This window comes from Ochotona princeps, chromosome 27 (assembly GCF_030435755.1).
Source record: "Ochotona princeps isolate mOchPri1 chromosome 27, mOchPri1.hap1, whole genome shotgun sequence".
Taxonomy (NCBI): domain Eukaryota; kingdom Metazoa; phylum Chordata; class Mammalia; order Lagomorpha; family Ochotonidae; genus Ochotona; species Ochotona princeps.
The window spans coordinates 24,225,776-24,240,323 of NC_080858.1; the positions used below are offsets into that span (position 1 = coordinate 24,225,776).

At 42.2% G+C, this 14,548-nt stretch overlaps 1 protein-coding gene across 1 annotated transcript in view; it reads left to right on the forward strand.

Annotated features, from left to right (window-relative positions):
- The window catches only part of C27H12orf40 (chromosome 27 C12orf40 homolog), a 37,615-nt gene continuing 23,067 nt past the window's right edge, over positions 1-14,548 (forward strand). The window contains exons 1-6 of the mRNA XM_058655701.1: positions 1-107; positions 7,285-7,324; positions 10,350-10,485; positions 12,607-12,739; positions 13,107-13,155; positions 13,970-14,161. Coding sequence (XP_058511684.1) covers positions 85-107; positions 7,285-7,324; positions 10,350-10,485; positions 12,607-12,739; positions 13,107-13,155; positions 13,970-14,161 — 573 coding nt within the window. The 5' untranslated portion in view covers positions 1-84. The remainder of the gene's footprint in view (positions 108-7,284; positions 7,325-10,349; positions 10,486-12,606; positions 12,740-13,106; positions 13,156-13,969; positions 14,162-14,548) is intronic.

Genomic DNA, 14,548 nt, shown 5'->3' on the forward strand with positions numbered 1-14,548 from the left:
GGAAGGGGCCTTGGGCAGGCTGCTGCCGTGGTGCGGGACTACGAGGTCAGCTCCAGAGACCCCTCGGTCGAAAGACGGGGCAGCATGAATTGGGTCGGGGGCTCCCGGTAAGCTGTGAGGCTGAATCCCAACAGGGTCGCCCCGCCGGGGACGCGCGTTTGGGGAGGCTGGCTGGGAGGGTCAGGGAGGCCGTTCTGCACTTGGGGTGCTCGGCCACCTCGCACTGGGGAGGCCAGGGACGAGGCTCGCTGCCTCCCGGGGTGACCGGGGTGACCCAGGCTCTGACACCTGCGCCCCCCGGAGCCCAGTGTGTCCCCGAGGACACGGGAGGACCTGGGAAAACGGCAGGCCAGGTGCTCGTGGCTTGTGATGCGTGTCCCCACGCGAGGCTTCCTGGTGCGTTGACCGTTAGGTTTTAATTATTCAGACTTGGGTGAGAGGAGAGACTTTGTGTTCACCAAGAACTTTGTGTATGATACATTGAGCATGCGCGTTTGTCCTGTGGTAGTTTTGTGTTACTTCAGACAACTTCCTGACCACTTCTGGCTTGTGTGTGAAGCAGTGTTTCGGAGAGATGCGGCCACTGGCAGGCTTCCCAGGACCTAGTCGACACCTGATTGTAATTTGCTGTTTTTGAATTTGACGGTTTGTGTTTTTCACGCCATGCGTAGTTTCACTCCCCTAACCCTCCAGAAGGGTCGGGAGCGAGGGGCTTGTTGGAGCTGCACACGTGTTTTCTCCTGTGGGCAGCAGACAAGAACCTTCCAGAGCCGTCCGCCTGCTGCCCCCGGGTTGGCCGGTGGACTCAGAGGCCGCAGCCGGGGACTGCAGCTGGGCACTGCGACGTGGGCAGTGAGTCTCTGAATCCCTCGGCTGAATGCCGGCTCCCTGGGCTCCACCTTGTTAGAATGAGTATTGAATAAGATGCTAAGTCGTTTTTACTGCTTCTTAAGCGGTATTAGAAGATAGGCGTCACCATTGTTACAAGCGTTGTTGACGCTTCGGAGGTGCTTTGGTTGTTATTGGGGAGGATGCTTAAATAGGATAGTGTGGGAATCCCATCGTCTCTGACTGAGGCACTGCAGCACCTGGGGCGTGAGGTACCAGGGGCAAAAGAAACCACAGAGTCAACTTGGGAAAGTTTTCTCTTAACTCACAAATGTGGGCAAAGAGTAGTTTTTAAAATTTTATTTGATGACACGTTTTATAGGCATTGGGGTTCCCCTCCCCCTCATTTGTCCTCTCCAGTCTCTCACGGGTGTCTTCCCAGTGCCCTCAGATGGCCACCACACTGCCATGGGGTGGCTCCCAACAATGCAGGGGCTTCTCTGTTGTTTCACTGTGAGCCCATCATTGTATTGGAAGTACAGGGATATACTTCTCTGTGTTTCTACTTAGGGACATATTTATTCTCACTGCACTTCTGTTATACCTTCCATTGAGTACAGACCCACTCAGGTTGAGAGGGAAAAATGAGGGAAAGAAAAAATTAAGTAAAATGAAATAGCCTTTTTCTCCATGGTGTTGTCGACTCATAGCAGGGATATCGATGTGACAGTAAGGTGGCTCAAAAGAATGTCCACTGTCTTCCTGTAGAAGTTAATGCTAACGTATGACCCGGTTCAAACGGAAGTACAGTACAGACTAGATCACTGTTACCCCTGGGTAGTAGTAATAGCAATGATAAGAGGGATATTAACAATTTCACATGCAAAACATCTCATTAATTATTCATTCGTAAGTTACATCACAGTATCTTATTGCGTGTGGTACAGAGAATTTGAGGGTGTAATAATGTTACAATTTACAGGTACTATTTTTATATTTGAGATAGTTTTATCTTACATTAAGGCAAACATATGATGTCTAACCTTCTGGGATTGGCTCATTTCCCTCAGCATAATAGTTTCCAGTTGGGCCCATTTAGCTACAAAAAAATTTACTTTGTTTTATTAGCTGAGTAGTATTCCACAGAGTAGATTGGCCCTAGTTTCTTTATCCAGTCTTCTGTTGAAGGGCATTTCGGTTGCTTCCATGTTTTTGCGATTAATTGTGCTGTATGTTGCTTTCTCATGTAACAGGTCTTTTGGATATATTCCTAGAAGTGATATTCCTGGATCATATGGTATGCAGATTTTCAGTTGTCTGAGTGTTCTCCATACTGATTTCCATAGAGGCTGCATCAGCCTGTTATCCCACCAGCAGTGGAGTAGGGTTCCTTTTCCCCCACATCTTCGCCAGCAAGTGGTGTTGGTGTTTTTCTGTATGTGAGCCATTCTTGCTGGAGTTAGGTGGTACCTTAGTGATGTTTTTATTGGGATTTCCCTTACCAGGGAGCTTGAGCATTTTTTCATATGCCTGTTAGCCATTTGGATTTGTTCCTTTATAAAGTGTCTGCCCATCTCCCGTGCCCATTTCTTGACTGGTTTGTTTTGTCGTTTTGGTTGTTCTGGAGTTCTTTATATATTCTGGAGATTAACCCCTTGTCTTCTGTGTAGTGTGCAAAGATTTTCTCCCATTCTGTGGGTTGCTTTTTTACTTTGTTGATTGTTTCCTTTGCTATAATGAAGTTTCTCAGTTTGATGTAGTCCCATTTGTTTATTTTGGTCTTGATTCCTTTTGCTTTTGATGATTTTTCTAGGAAGTCAGAGCCTACACCTATATGTTGCAGAATGTTTCCAACATTTTCTTCCAAGAGTGTAAAGGTTTCTGGTTGTAGATGTAAATTTAAATGACAGCAGGCAAAGAGGTTTTTTATATACACTGAAGTATATACATTACAGGGTGAAATAGAAAATGACTGTTAACTACTCTTGTATAAGAAATGATACTCTGTGTATTTTTAAATACAGTTTCCTTGGAATGAGCTTTGTAGGGTGAAGTCCTAAATTGATCTTGGAAAAATGATTATCTTTGATTTTCACTCTGAGAGTAGATGGAGGAGTGCTTAAGGCATTTTGGTCTTGAGGCCACCTGGGGTGTCAGTCTGAGACAGTGTTTCTGGAAACCACTGGCTGCTGGTAAGAGCTGGTACAGGGTAGAAATGTTGGTGCTTATCCCACATCCGCATGGAGCATGCTTTTACTGCTCTCTGTCATCAGCAGGGTATTTTGGCTAGACATTTTGAAAACTATAACTTGGGATGCAGAAAGTGACATGACTGGGGAAGAGTTTCGGAACTCCTCCAGGGCCACCGCGGGATGCCACGTCACAGGACCACCGGTTTATGGCATTGTTTGGCTATGCAGGAGAATTCACCGCAGAAAAAATTCTGGTTTTACAAAAAAAAAACCCAAAAAACAACTTGTGATAGAATGTTGAGATTAGAATTGGGTAAATCAGTATACTAATAGTTAAATACTTCAGATGAAAGGAGCAGTGCGTTAGGTACTTTTTTTTATTGGTATATTAACTGATTTGCATTGAATCCAAAACCTAGTAAGGTAGATGCAAATATTATCCCTTTTGTAGTGATGGGGAAACTGAGGCATAGTGGACATTAAATGACTTGCCCAGGCTTACTCAACTAGTAAATGAAGATTTAGAATTTGAGCTCACTGTGCTTAGTGCTGTGTAAGCAGGTGTGTGTTGTAAAGGTGGCCCACCTGAAGGGCTGTAGTGATTTGGATAGCCTAGAAACAGGAAGTTAGAGGAAGCCTCGAAGGAGGCAGGGAAACAAGGGCTGCGCCTTCTTAGGGATTATTTTTGGTGGGTTCTGGGGAAGGCAGAGAGTCTGCAGTAAGGCTGTTCAACGCTTAATATACATTAATTTGGAATGTTTTTGTTTTGTCATGTTGGTGTGACCTGCCATCCTAGACTGCTTTCCCAGGCCATAAGCAGGGAGCTGGATGGGAGGCAGTGCCACTGGGATTAGAACAGGCTCCCATATGGAACCCTGGTGGATACACGCTGAGGACTTTAGCTGCCAGGCTACCGCTCTATTTACTTATTTTATGAAACAATTTCATAAACTCTGGGATTTCTGCCCTCTGCTTTCTCCTCCCCAAACCTGCACATCCCCACTGATTTCCCCTATATTATTAAAATAGCATAGTCCTTCAAAAACAGTCATTAAATCCATCATTCTGCTGTATTGTGGGTGTGAACAGTGGCAGAGTCCAGCATCCTATTGTCAAGATGTGTTCAACAGTGTCACTGGGAGTCCATCTTTGATCTGGAAGTAGAGATGTGTACTGCACTGTATCTTCACATCTGGATATGATAGCTTGTTACACAGTTCCTCTAAATGACTATATATGTACATGCGTGTTTAGCTATGTATCTGTTGTTTTTGTGTTTTGCATGAATGTTGCCTTGTAGCAGAAAGAATATATGGTGTTGTCCTTTTTAATGTTGCTTATTGAAACTCAAATATGTGTTTAGTTGCCTGCAAGATTACTGGGGTGGTTCCGTGGAAAATTTACCAGGTTTTCGGTGGTGATTTGCCACACTGCAGTTAAGAATTGAATAAATTTGATGAAAACAGGTTAGTGTTTCAAGAGCAGTACTAATAGAAATGTGAATATGTGCATTTTTTATCCTGAAGTAATGATGGTGTGAATAGACTCAGTAACGCTGCGAAGCACCTCCACGGTGTGATCGTTAGTGTCTGTCCCCAGGTCACAGCCTGGAGCTGTGCAGTGATGTTTCCTGTGCAAAACCCGGAAACAGTTCAGTCTCCAAGAACGGACTTTAACTTGGTCCTGTATGTTGGCATTGGATAGAATTCTACTTCTTTGACAATTTTAATCTCAAGCCCTTTCCTTTTGTAACTCATATAGCTGTAAAAACATTTTTCTTACTTTGTAAAAGGAGAATTAGTTTAAATCTGTGACATTCTAATGTAATCATTACTATTCATAACACGTGTGGTTGACCTGCTTTAGTTTTGTGCAGAGCCAGTCTAAGTACTTTTTCTAGGCTAGGGACAGCTCTGAATCTTAATGAGTCCATTAGCACAAGCATTTAAATATTGCTCTGGTAGGTTTACATGGACTTTGGTGCGGCACAAGCTGTAAAGCACTTCTTTTTACCTATTGTTGCTCTGTTAATTTTTTAAAATATATTTTCAGACTTGATCCCAAGACATTTAACATAATCACATTTTTAGTTTCTAATATCTGGCGCTGTGGCACCTGAGAGAATCACTTCATCAGGAAAGCCAACTGAAAGAAAGCAGAATTTAAGCTGAGCCGAAGCTAGTTCTGCGATGCCTGCAGTTTTTACTTTGTAATATGGTCTCGATATCTCCTGTGTGCTCCGTGTAAACATTCTGTTAGTGTTGCTTGTTAACATTGCTTTGACAAACGTTGCTTACGTGTCTCTCTGTAAATAAATGATCTCTTTTTAGCAATTTCCTGTAAGCCTTTCCTTGCAAGCGGCTAACATGCCGGATGCGTTTCAGTATTCCTTCTTCCTGTACTGATGGCTCCCAGTCTCCTCCCTTCGTGAGCTCTGCCCGGTGTTCCCTTCTCCCCTTCCCACCTCATTCTGTGTTTACATCACAATTTTTTTCTTCACCAAAGAAATATGTAGACAGTATCTGTTCCCACCATTTAGAATGAAGAGCTGTATTCTTCGAAGAGATTGCAAGCTACCTCTTGCATAACCATAATGGAAACGACTATTGAAAGAGATGGTTAGAATTTATTTCTTTAAAAATCCGTTTTCCAGAAAAGTGTAGTAATTACTGTTGAAAAGGTGAGCCTCTTGCCGTGCTGTGGAGATGAGCGAGCTCATACATGCAGTATTCCTGCCTCGCATCCTGTAGCTTGCACAGGCCTAGCACTGGTAATTCAGATCTGGATGGATCTGACATTTGCGATTATTGTATGAATCTTGCATTTGAAGACGGAGTTTGAGGACGTGCTTATGAATGCTTTGTGGTAAAGCATTATTAAAAGAACAAATATTTTATTACTGTCAAGTATTATTGTATCATTGATATTCAGTGCTGTATTTAGCACAAGAATCTTAGTCACTATGCATGTATTTCTTATCTAGGTTTTTAGAAGATAGTGTTATGATCCGTTTGTATTTACTCTGAAATTTGTGTGTTGAAATCCTGACCTTAGTTGCTGGCAAAGTGACATTAACAGAGTTGGAGAGGGAGGTGATGTGTAATTGAGAAAGTGAGAACTGAGACAGACACAAGCTAAAGACTACAAAAAGAGCACTCCCAGAAGAATCCCTGCTCAGGGGAGGAGGTTGACCCACTAGGCTTGCTGTCTTCATCTTTTATTGAACTGCTGGGGGAGTCAGATTATAGGAATTGATGTGGAAGAAACTTTAAGAGCTACAGCCCCTATTGATGTTAGCAAGCTAGTGCTCGATGATCAGGGACCTACAGTGTGGCCCAAGAACAGAAGTCAGGACCCCGACTGTCTGAAGTAGATCATAAGTGCGTAGTCCATTGCCCGGCTGTGGACCCTCATCCCCAGGCTTCGGCTTTGGTGCCAGTCTTTTGCTCACTCGCAGACTGTTGCCTGCAGTTTGACCTCAGTGGCCATCCCCCTAGGTACAGGGACAGAGCTTTTTAAAATGAGGTTCCCGTTGTCTGCCAGGATGGAAAGCCTGGTGATGTGGGACTCATGTGTCTAGATTGCATAACTGGCTTTAGGGAAGAAAAGGTTTGGTGTCTGTGACCTGAGTTAGAGGGAGGCAGGAGAAAATTGAGAGAATTGGTCCTAGGCCGGTTTTCCTTTAGATCAGAAAACTTAGCCTGCCAAAGCACCGTAGCTTGTAGAGTCATTTTGCGATCTCTAACACCACGTGCCATGTTTGTGGTATTATGACAATCTGAATGGAGTAAGGAAGAAGGCAGGAGGTTCATGGTGCACACAGCTGCTGTCTGCTGCATCCCCAGTTGCTTTACCAACACATCTAACTTCACCAGAGTCTAAGTAGATTTTTACTTCTATTTCCTTTGTATTTCAGTAGAACGTTGAAATGCAAAGAAATTAAAAGTGTTTACTTGAGAATGTTGCTTTAAGATTACAGTGTTTGAGTAATACACCTTTTCTATGAATTAATTTTTCTTTGCTTTTATAGTTTAGATTTTTTGCTAGATTATTCATTATAGGTATGTTTTCTGTTCCGTCTTGAATTTTATGTCTAATATTTTTGTGAAACTTACACAATAAAGTGCTTGAGCATGTTTGGAATTTCTTTAGAAAAATAATAGTTATCATTGCATTTAAAAAAACCTTGCACCTCAGCTAAGATGGCAATAATCTTAGAGACCACAGCTTTAATGATTATTATTTATTAACATTGTATTTTCAGGACCAGAGTTTTAATCAAGCAGGAAAGAAGAAAACAAAAGGTAAAGAAAATGTGTTTTTATTTATATTGGCCTTGTGATAGCAGTGGTTTAAGCATTTTCCCCCCAGTAGGGATGTCACCTGTGGGCCTGGCCCACTTCCTGTAGGGATCGTCCTTGTGGATAGCTGCAGGAAGCAGCTACTTTGCTCATATAGACTTGAGGTGCTTGTTGATTCTTGTTGGCATTTTACTTTCAAAATATATCCAACCTGACCTACTTGTACTGGAAGTACTCTGAGTCACATCATCCTCTGTTGCTGAAGTATGGTGATGGACTTATAACTCATGCCCTGTGTTGTCTCACTGTGCTGAGTTTTCTAATAACAATGTATTACAGTATAAGTGAGCCTATTATTGAGCAGAAAAATCTTGCACATATCATTACCTTCATCTTTTTTCTTTTTTTTTTTTTTTTAAAGTCTTGATCTGGCTTTATTGTGTAGTAGGTTAAGCTGCTGCCTGGGGCACCAGCATCTTAAGTGGGTGCTGGTTTGAGTCCTTGCTGCTGCCTGGGGCACCAGCGTCTTAAGTGGGTGCTGGTTTGAGTCCTTGCTGTTCTGCTTCTTGTCTGACTCCCTGATGCCGCAGCTGAGAAAACAGCAAAATACTGCCCAAATGGGTCACTGCTGCATGCTTGGGAGACAGTGAGGCCTGGCCTGGGCTCAGCCGGGAGCTTCTTCGGAGTCTCCCTGGTGAGTCCTGGGGTCCAAGGGCTTGAGCCAACTTCTGCTTTCCCAGTCCATAACCAGGGAGCTGGGTCAGGAGCGGAGCAGCCAGGACATGGACTTGTGCCCGTATGGGATGCCTGCACTGTAGGCAGAGGATTCGCTTGCTAAGCCATGATGCCAGCCCCCAAGGTGTTTTATTTTCTGAAAAATTTCTTAATTCTCTATCAGTTTCTTTCTAGTTGTTTTTACCAGCTGAGACTTAACAGAAAAATTGAGTGTATTGTGGTCAGGTAAATGAATCACACACATTGTTCCTTCTAGGGACGTGGAGGGTAGACATCAGTGCTGCAGTACAAGGGCCAAGCCTCCAAGCGGTGGTTTCTGCTGTTCTCTGTTCCTGGAACCACATAAGGCCTGCCTGCTTTAGGTCGTTCTGACTCATTCATCTGTCTTAGAAATCATGTTTTTCCCCCCTTTCTTTCTGAAGATTTTTAAAAATTAAATTTGAAACGCAGATTTAGAGAGAGGAGAGACAGAGAGATCTTCCCTCCATTGGTGACTCCCCAGAGGGTTGCCATGGCCTGAGCTGAGCAGACCAGAAGCCGGAAGTGAGGAGCCTGGGCTCCTGATTCTCACTTTGGTTCAAGGGCCTGAGCCTTGGGCTGTCCTCTGCTGCTTTCCCAGGCCATCAGCAGGAAGCTGGAGTGGAAGAGGAGCAGCTGGGACATGAGCTGTTGGCATTGTTCTGGCAGGGCACCACATGGGCGCGCAGAATCACTTTGGATGGTACTTCTCATGCCCCTGTTCTCCCTTTGCTTGATTGTTCCAGGGCACAGCTGGTTTTCCATTCCTGAGGGCATTATGCCATCTCTGACTACACTAAATTGTGTCATCGATCTCATTGTGGTTTTATCTGTCATGACTATCAGTAACTAAAGAAAGAACATTGTTAATTCCAAAGCATGACCAATTATAAGGTCTGTCATAGTCATAATTTTAAAGAGAATTTACAATGTGAAAGAATTTGAAATGTGAAAATACTGTTACTTAATTGTGGAACTACAATATGACCCTTGAAAAGATACCTAATCTAGTGTATTGTTGCAGAGCACTCAAATGAAATATGAACCCATGGCCTGGCACGGTAGCCTAGTGGCTAAAGTCCTAGCCTTGAAAGCACTGGGATCCCCTATGGGCACCGGTTCTAATCCCGGCAGCTCCACTTCCCATCCAGCTCCCTGCTTGTGGCCTGGGAAAGCAGTGGAGGATGGTCCAAAGCTTTGGGACCCTGCATCCACATGGAGACCCAGAAGAGGCTCCTGGCTCCTGGCTTCAGATCAGCACAGCACCGGCCATTGCGGTCACTTGGGGAGTGAGTCAAGGGATGGAAGATCTTCTCTCTGTCCCTCCTCCTCTCTGAATATCTAACTTTGCAAAAAAAAAATAAATTAATCTTAAAAAAAATAATCAACCCAGATACCTTTAAAGTCTTATTTATTGAAGCCATTTTCTTTATTGCTTGATATTCTGAGGTGTTAATGTGAGAGTGTCTTAACCTCTTAGAAATACGATTTGTGACTCTCGGGATTGTGCCTCATGTGACATTTTTTCCATCTGATTTTTAGCACTTCTGTCATCTCACATTGGTAGTCACGGTTGTAGGTTCATGTCGCGGTGTTTAATGGGAGGGAAGATGTCTGAAGAGTGTTGGTTGTACTCTCAGCTCTTAGGTATGGAGCCGTAAACATTTAACCAGTAAAAGCCTTTGGCGTTGTTCAAGTTAGGTTGTTATGTGAGCGGAAAATAAATGAAGATAAGGAATGATAATTACAATTCAAATAGCCAGGAAGAAAATGAGAACTGGCTGAGGAACTATGATTACATATAGGTTTGGTTGAAAAATAACCCCCTGGTAGTTGCTGTGCTATTACAAACACGAATCCATGACTTTAGTTGTAATTTTCCCTCTTTTCAGTTCCGTGGTAACTCAGCTGTCAGTGTTTTTAAGACATTTTAGGTTTATGTGTGATTGTAAAGAAAATTTGGTAACAGGTGTATTTCCAGGTCTTTAAAATTTTGCTTTCCACAAAATAGTTTTTTAATCTTTTGTTCTCAAGGATAACTTTTAAAATTCCTTTATAAAGATACGTTTAAGACAAGACTTAAAAGGCTTCAAGTTTCTGATTCCTTAGAACTTAGTATAAGTGATGTTTATTTCTATATAAACTTACAGATTTGCATCATAGAGATATAAAAACATCATCCAATGATTTAATAGCAATATTGGCCTTTTAAATTTATGATTCTGCCTAAAGCTACATGGTTACTACATTATTTTATTTACTTATTTTTCTTTAGGAATATTTTGAAAAGAACAGGTTAAAATCAAAAATGAAGTTACTGGGAGTTTCATCGCCTGTCAGAAATGCCGTCAGTTTAGACCTGCTCAATCTGTACATGGTAAATCAGATATCGTGTAAGAACAAAGCCCCCGGTAAGTGTTGTTGGTAGCATTTGCTTTTGGTCTTGTTGTGGTAATAACATTCAGCTTTCTAGTCAGTTTGTAATTTTAGAACTGTAAGCATGTGGAAAATTTATTTTCAAATGTGTTTCTTTTAATTAGTAGTTAGAATTTGCTTAAAAGCTTTTGTCACTTGATTCATTTTTATTTTTGAGTATATATTATGTAAAACTAGTTTATTAGTTAAAGTTACTATACTGGGTTTGTAGGTAATACATTATTAGGTGTGGACACACCGTGACCAAAATTTATCTAGAGAGCCAGAAATCAGTGTCTTTGTGATGTTACTATTCAGAGTTGGTTTGAAATGCTTCATTGGTTACTTTTCCGTCTCACAGTTTATTCCTTGGCCTTCCCTGGGGTATTGACTGTACGTGTGTTGAACATCAAGCCCATTTTGTCCTGCACTTTGGGTCTCCAAGTGTATAAAACATTTAATCAGAGCCTTTCCACGTTCTCAAAGGACCTTGTATCTGATATTTAATTTGTAAAGGAAGTACAAGCAAGAGGGCTCACATGTTAGATACTGTATCAAGGAAGGATAGAAATAGTGATGAATGTTCCTATTTCCTCATTTTCTTTCCCTTTCCATTGATGACAACTTAAATATTAAACATAGATACACTGTAATTGTATCGTCGAGACTTTAGGAAATGCCATGAATAATCTGCGTGCTATTATCTTCCCTTATTCCCTCTGATGATGCAGGGAACACAAGTTTTTCTTATTATTCTTGGGGCTTCAGTAATGAAGCCCCAGTAACAAAAGCAGATTAAGAGCTTCCATCTGATGGTTCACTCCCCAAGCGGCCTCAACGGCTGGAGCTGAGCCAATCCAAAGCCAGGAGGCAGGAGCCATTCCGGGTCTCCCACATGGATGCAGGGTCCCAAGGCTTTGGGCCGTCCTTGACTGCTTTCCCAGGCCACAGGCAGGGGGCTGGATGGGAAGTGGAGCTGCCAGGATTAGTACCGGCGCCCATGTGGGATCCCAGTGTGTGCAAGGCTAGGACTTCAACCACTATGCTTGTGCGGGGCCCAGTCATGTGGTTTTTTTTTTTTTTTTTTTTTTGCATCTATTTTCGAAAGGTAGACTATTCTATTTCTAGCAAGCAACAGTTGAGGACAGAATTATCCACAGCAAAATTGTCCTGCTACTGTTTAAGTCAAATAATGAAAAGTTTAATTTTTTTTTTATTAAGATAAGGAAAAGAGACTCTACGTTCCATGGACACATTTCCATTGGACTGACTCTATACGTTCCATGGGGGCACCTCCATTGGACAGTTGACTCTATACGTTCCATGGGGGCACCTCCATTGGACAGCTGACTCTATACGTTCCATGGGGGCACCTCCATTGGACAACTACATTTCCTCACAGCTACACTTCCTGACTCCCTGGCTCCCTGCCAGTGCCGCTGCCTCATCTTTATCAATTCTTGCAAAGACATAATTTTTATGCACTTATATTCACGGGCTTAAATTACTGCTAATAATACTCAGTAAATTCAAAGTAGGAAAACCACAATTCCGCAATAGTGTACATACCTGCTAAAAATGAAACGCGTACCTCAAAGTAACCATTTCATTCCTACACTTTTTTCTGTATTCTTTATTAGCTGTCACATGTCAGAGAAAACATGTGATATTCGTCTTTGTGATGTCATAAGCATGTCTCAGACAGCAAACACGGATGATGCCCTAAGCGGCCGAGCAGTGACGTGTTCTAGAGACAAGGCTGCTGCCCCCACGCAGTTCAGGTCAGGGGAGACCTGTTGGTCAAGTACAGTAAAGCTCGTGCAGTGCTGAGTCAGAGGAGACGGGCTTTGGCAGCAGCAGCAGCAGATGCGGGCTGGGGAAGTGTTCGATGAAGAGCAGAGAAGAACTGAGTTTACTCTTGTTGGTATAAGGGGATGAAGAAAACTTCTTTAAGTCCATCTGTCATAGTTTGTGTTATGATGACATTTTATAGTATAAAATGTGTTTAGGCAAAATTTCTTAGATGCAAATTTAGTCAATGAACCTATATCAAATATTGTGTCACAAAATATTTCATTTTTTAAATAGTAATAATGGTATTTCTTTTTTCATTATAGAAACGGTGAAAAAACCAACCCATGTGAATATGAATAGGGACATAAAAATGCCCCTAAGAAGACTTGATTTAGAGCTTCCTGGGTCACCTCCCTGCGTACCTTCCGCACTCTGCCTCGATGACACAGAAGACAAGTAGGTTTTCGCTGGGATTGATGGCACTCATGTTTGGATCTGATGTTACAACCACTTGCAGTCATTAAAAAATGAGAATAAAAGGGGTTGAACTATCTAGCTCTAGTTTATGCTTAGCTTAGCGGAATTGCATCAAACCATTTAGACCTTTGTCAAATAACCTAAGTGTTTTGTAAAACTTATGAAAATGTCTAACTCCAAAATTAGTGCTAAATTTTTATAAAACAGTACTGCTAAAACCATGGAATAATTTAGTTTAGTTTTCATTTGCTTTTTAATGTAGAACAGTTTGAATTTTAAATTTATATGAAGATAAGCATTTATGCTGCTGTTTATAATTTTGACCTTAGCATTGTCTTGTTATTAGTGTGCACTGTCAAGGACCGGGGAATAAGGAAGAAGTTGACCCAGTTCAGGTGAGGTTACAAAAATACTACAAAGTTCAGTATTGATGTTAAATACGCTTGATTCATACTTGCGCTTTGCTTTTCTTCTAACTGTTTACTTGTTTTGTTTAAGGAAGAGAGGGGATTGTGGGAGCAATAGAAAGAGGGAGAAGAGGGGTCAGGATGTAGCCCCAGTGTTAGTTCTCACATAAGCGCAGCAGCTGGGGCCGGGCCAGGCTGGAGCCAGGAACCCAGACCTTGGTCGGGGTCTTCTAGATGTGCGACAGGGAGTAAATCTTGAAGTGTCACATGCTGCCTCCCAGGGTGAGCAACAGCAGGAACTTGACCCCACGCATTCTGACATAGGATTCCAGTGTCCGCTGTAACATCTTAACTGAGACACAAAGTGCCTGTAACTTGGAATTCTGTTTGATACCCAGTGCTGTCTCATTGACTATTTCTCATCTGCTTTCTTTCACATTGCCAGAGTTAAATTAGATTTGAGATAGAAGGCAATGATAGCAATAATTCCTTGGTAATTATACTGCCAGAGTTGTGAGTTAACAAAACTCCACTTTCCTGTAATTCCTCGGTGGTGCACAGAAATGGAGTGTGTGGGGCGAAGAGGTCTAAGGTGTAGTGATAGAGGGAAAGGAACTCTTAAATTAATCTTGGTTGATAATCTCTTGTCTAAATTAGCACTGTCAATTGCTCGCCTCTACTTAAAAGACTTTTTCTTGTGTGAGCTATTACTGTTTTTACTCAACTTTCGTGTAGTGTTTAGATGTGGTCTTCTCTAGTTTGTATGTTAGCTGTTGAAATGATTTCATCTTCTTCCCTACAGTTGTCACAAATCATAGGATCATATGGCACAAGTGTGTTTGAACCACAGCGCAACAGAGCAGAAAACTGCAGCTTCATGCCACAGTCCTCAGCGGAGTTGCCTTCTGGTATGCATGTTCCAAAGCAGAGGTTCACTCTTGGAACAGCACCTAGTCCTCGGAAAGCTGCTCATGAAGAAAAGCAGACTGAGCAGGTAGCTTTGAATCACGGACTCTTGGAGGTTTTTGGTCACGTTTTCAGGAAAGGTTCTTTCTACTGTTTTAATATATGTGAAAAATTTAAGTTGTGAAGTGCTATACATAATAACCATGTAAGGAGATAAATTAAGAAAAACAAGTGGTCTTCCGTCAGAAGTTAGTTCTCTGCGTTGTAGAAGCTTCCAAAATGCAGGTTATCCTTTTAGAATTCTGAAGATTATCATTATTTTAAAATTATTTACACTACAATTAAGAATAGCTGTTTCTTCTGTTGCTGTTGATAAACACTCTAAGTGGTGAGGTCCCATAAACTGGTGCCTGTATGCAGTGTAGGCATCTCAGGGCAGGGAATTAGCTGGCTGTGCCGCTACGCTGGCCTCCAG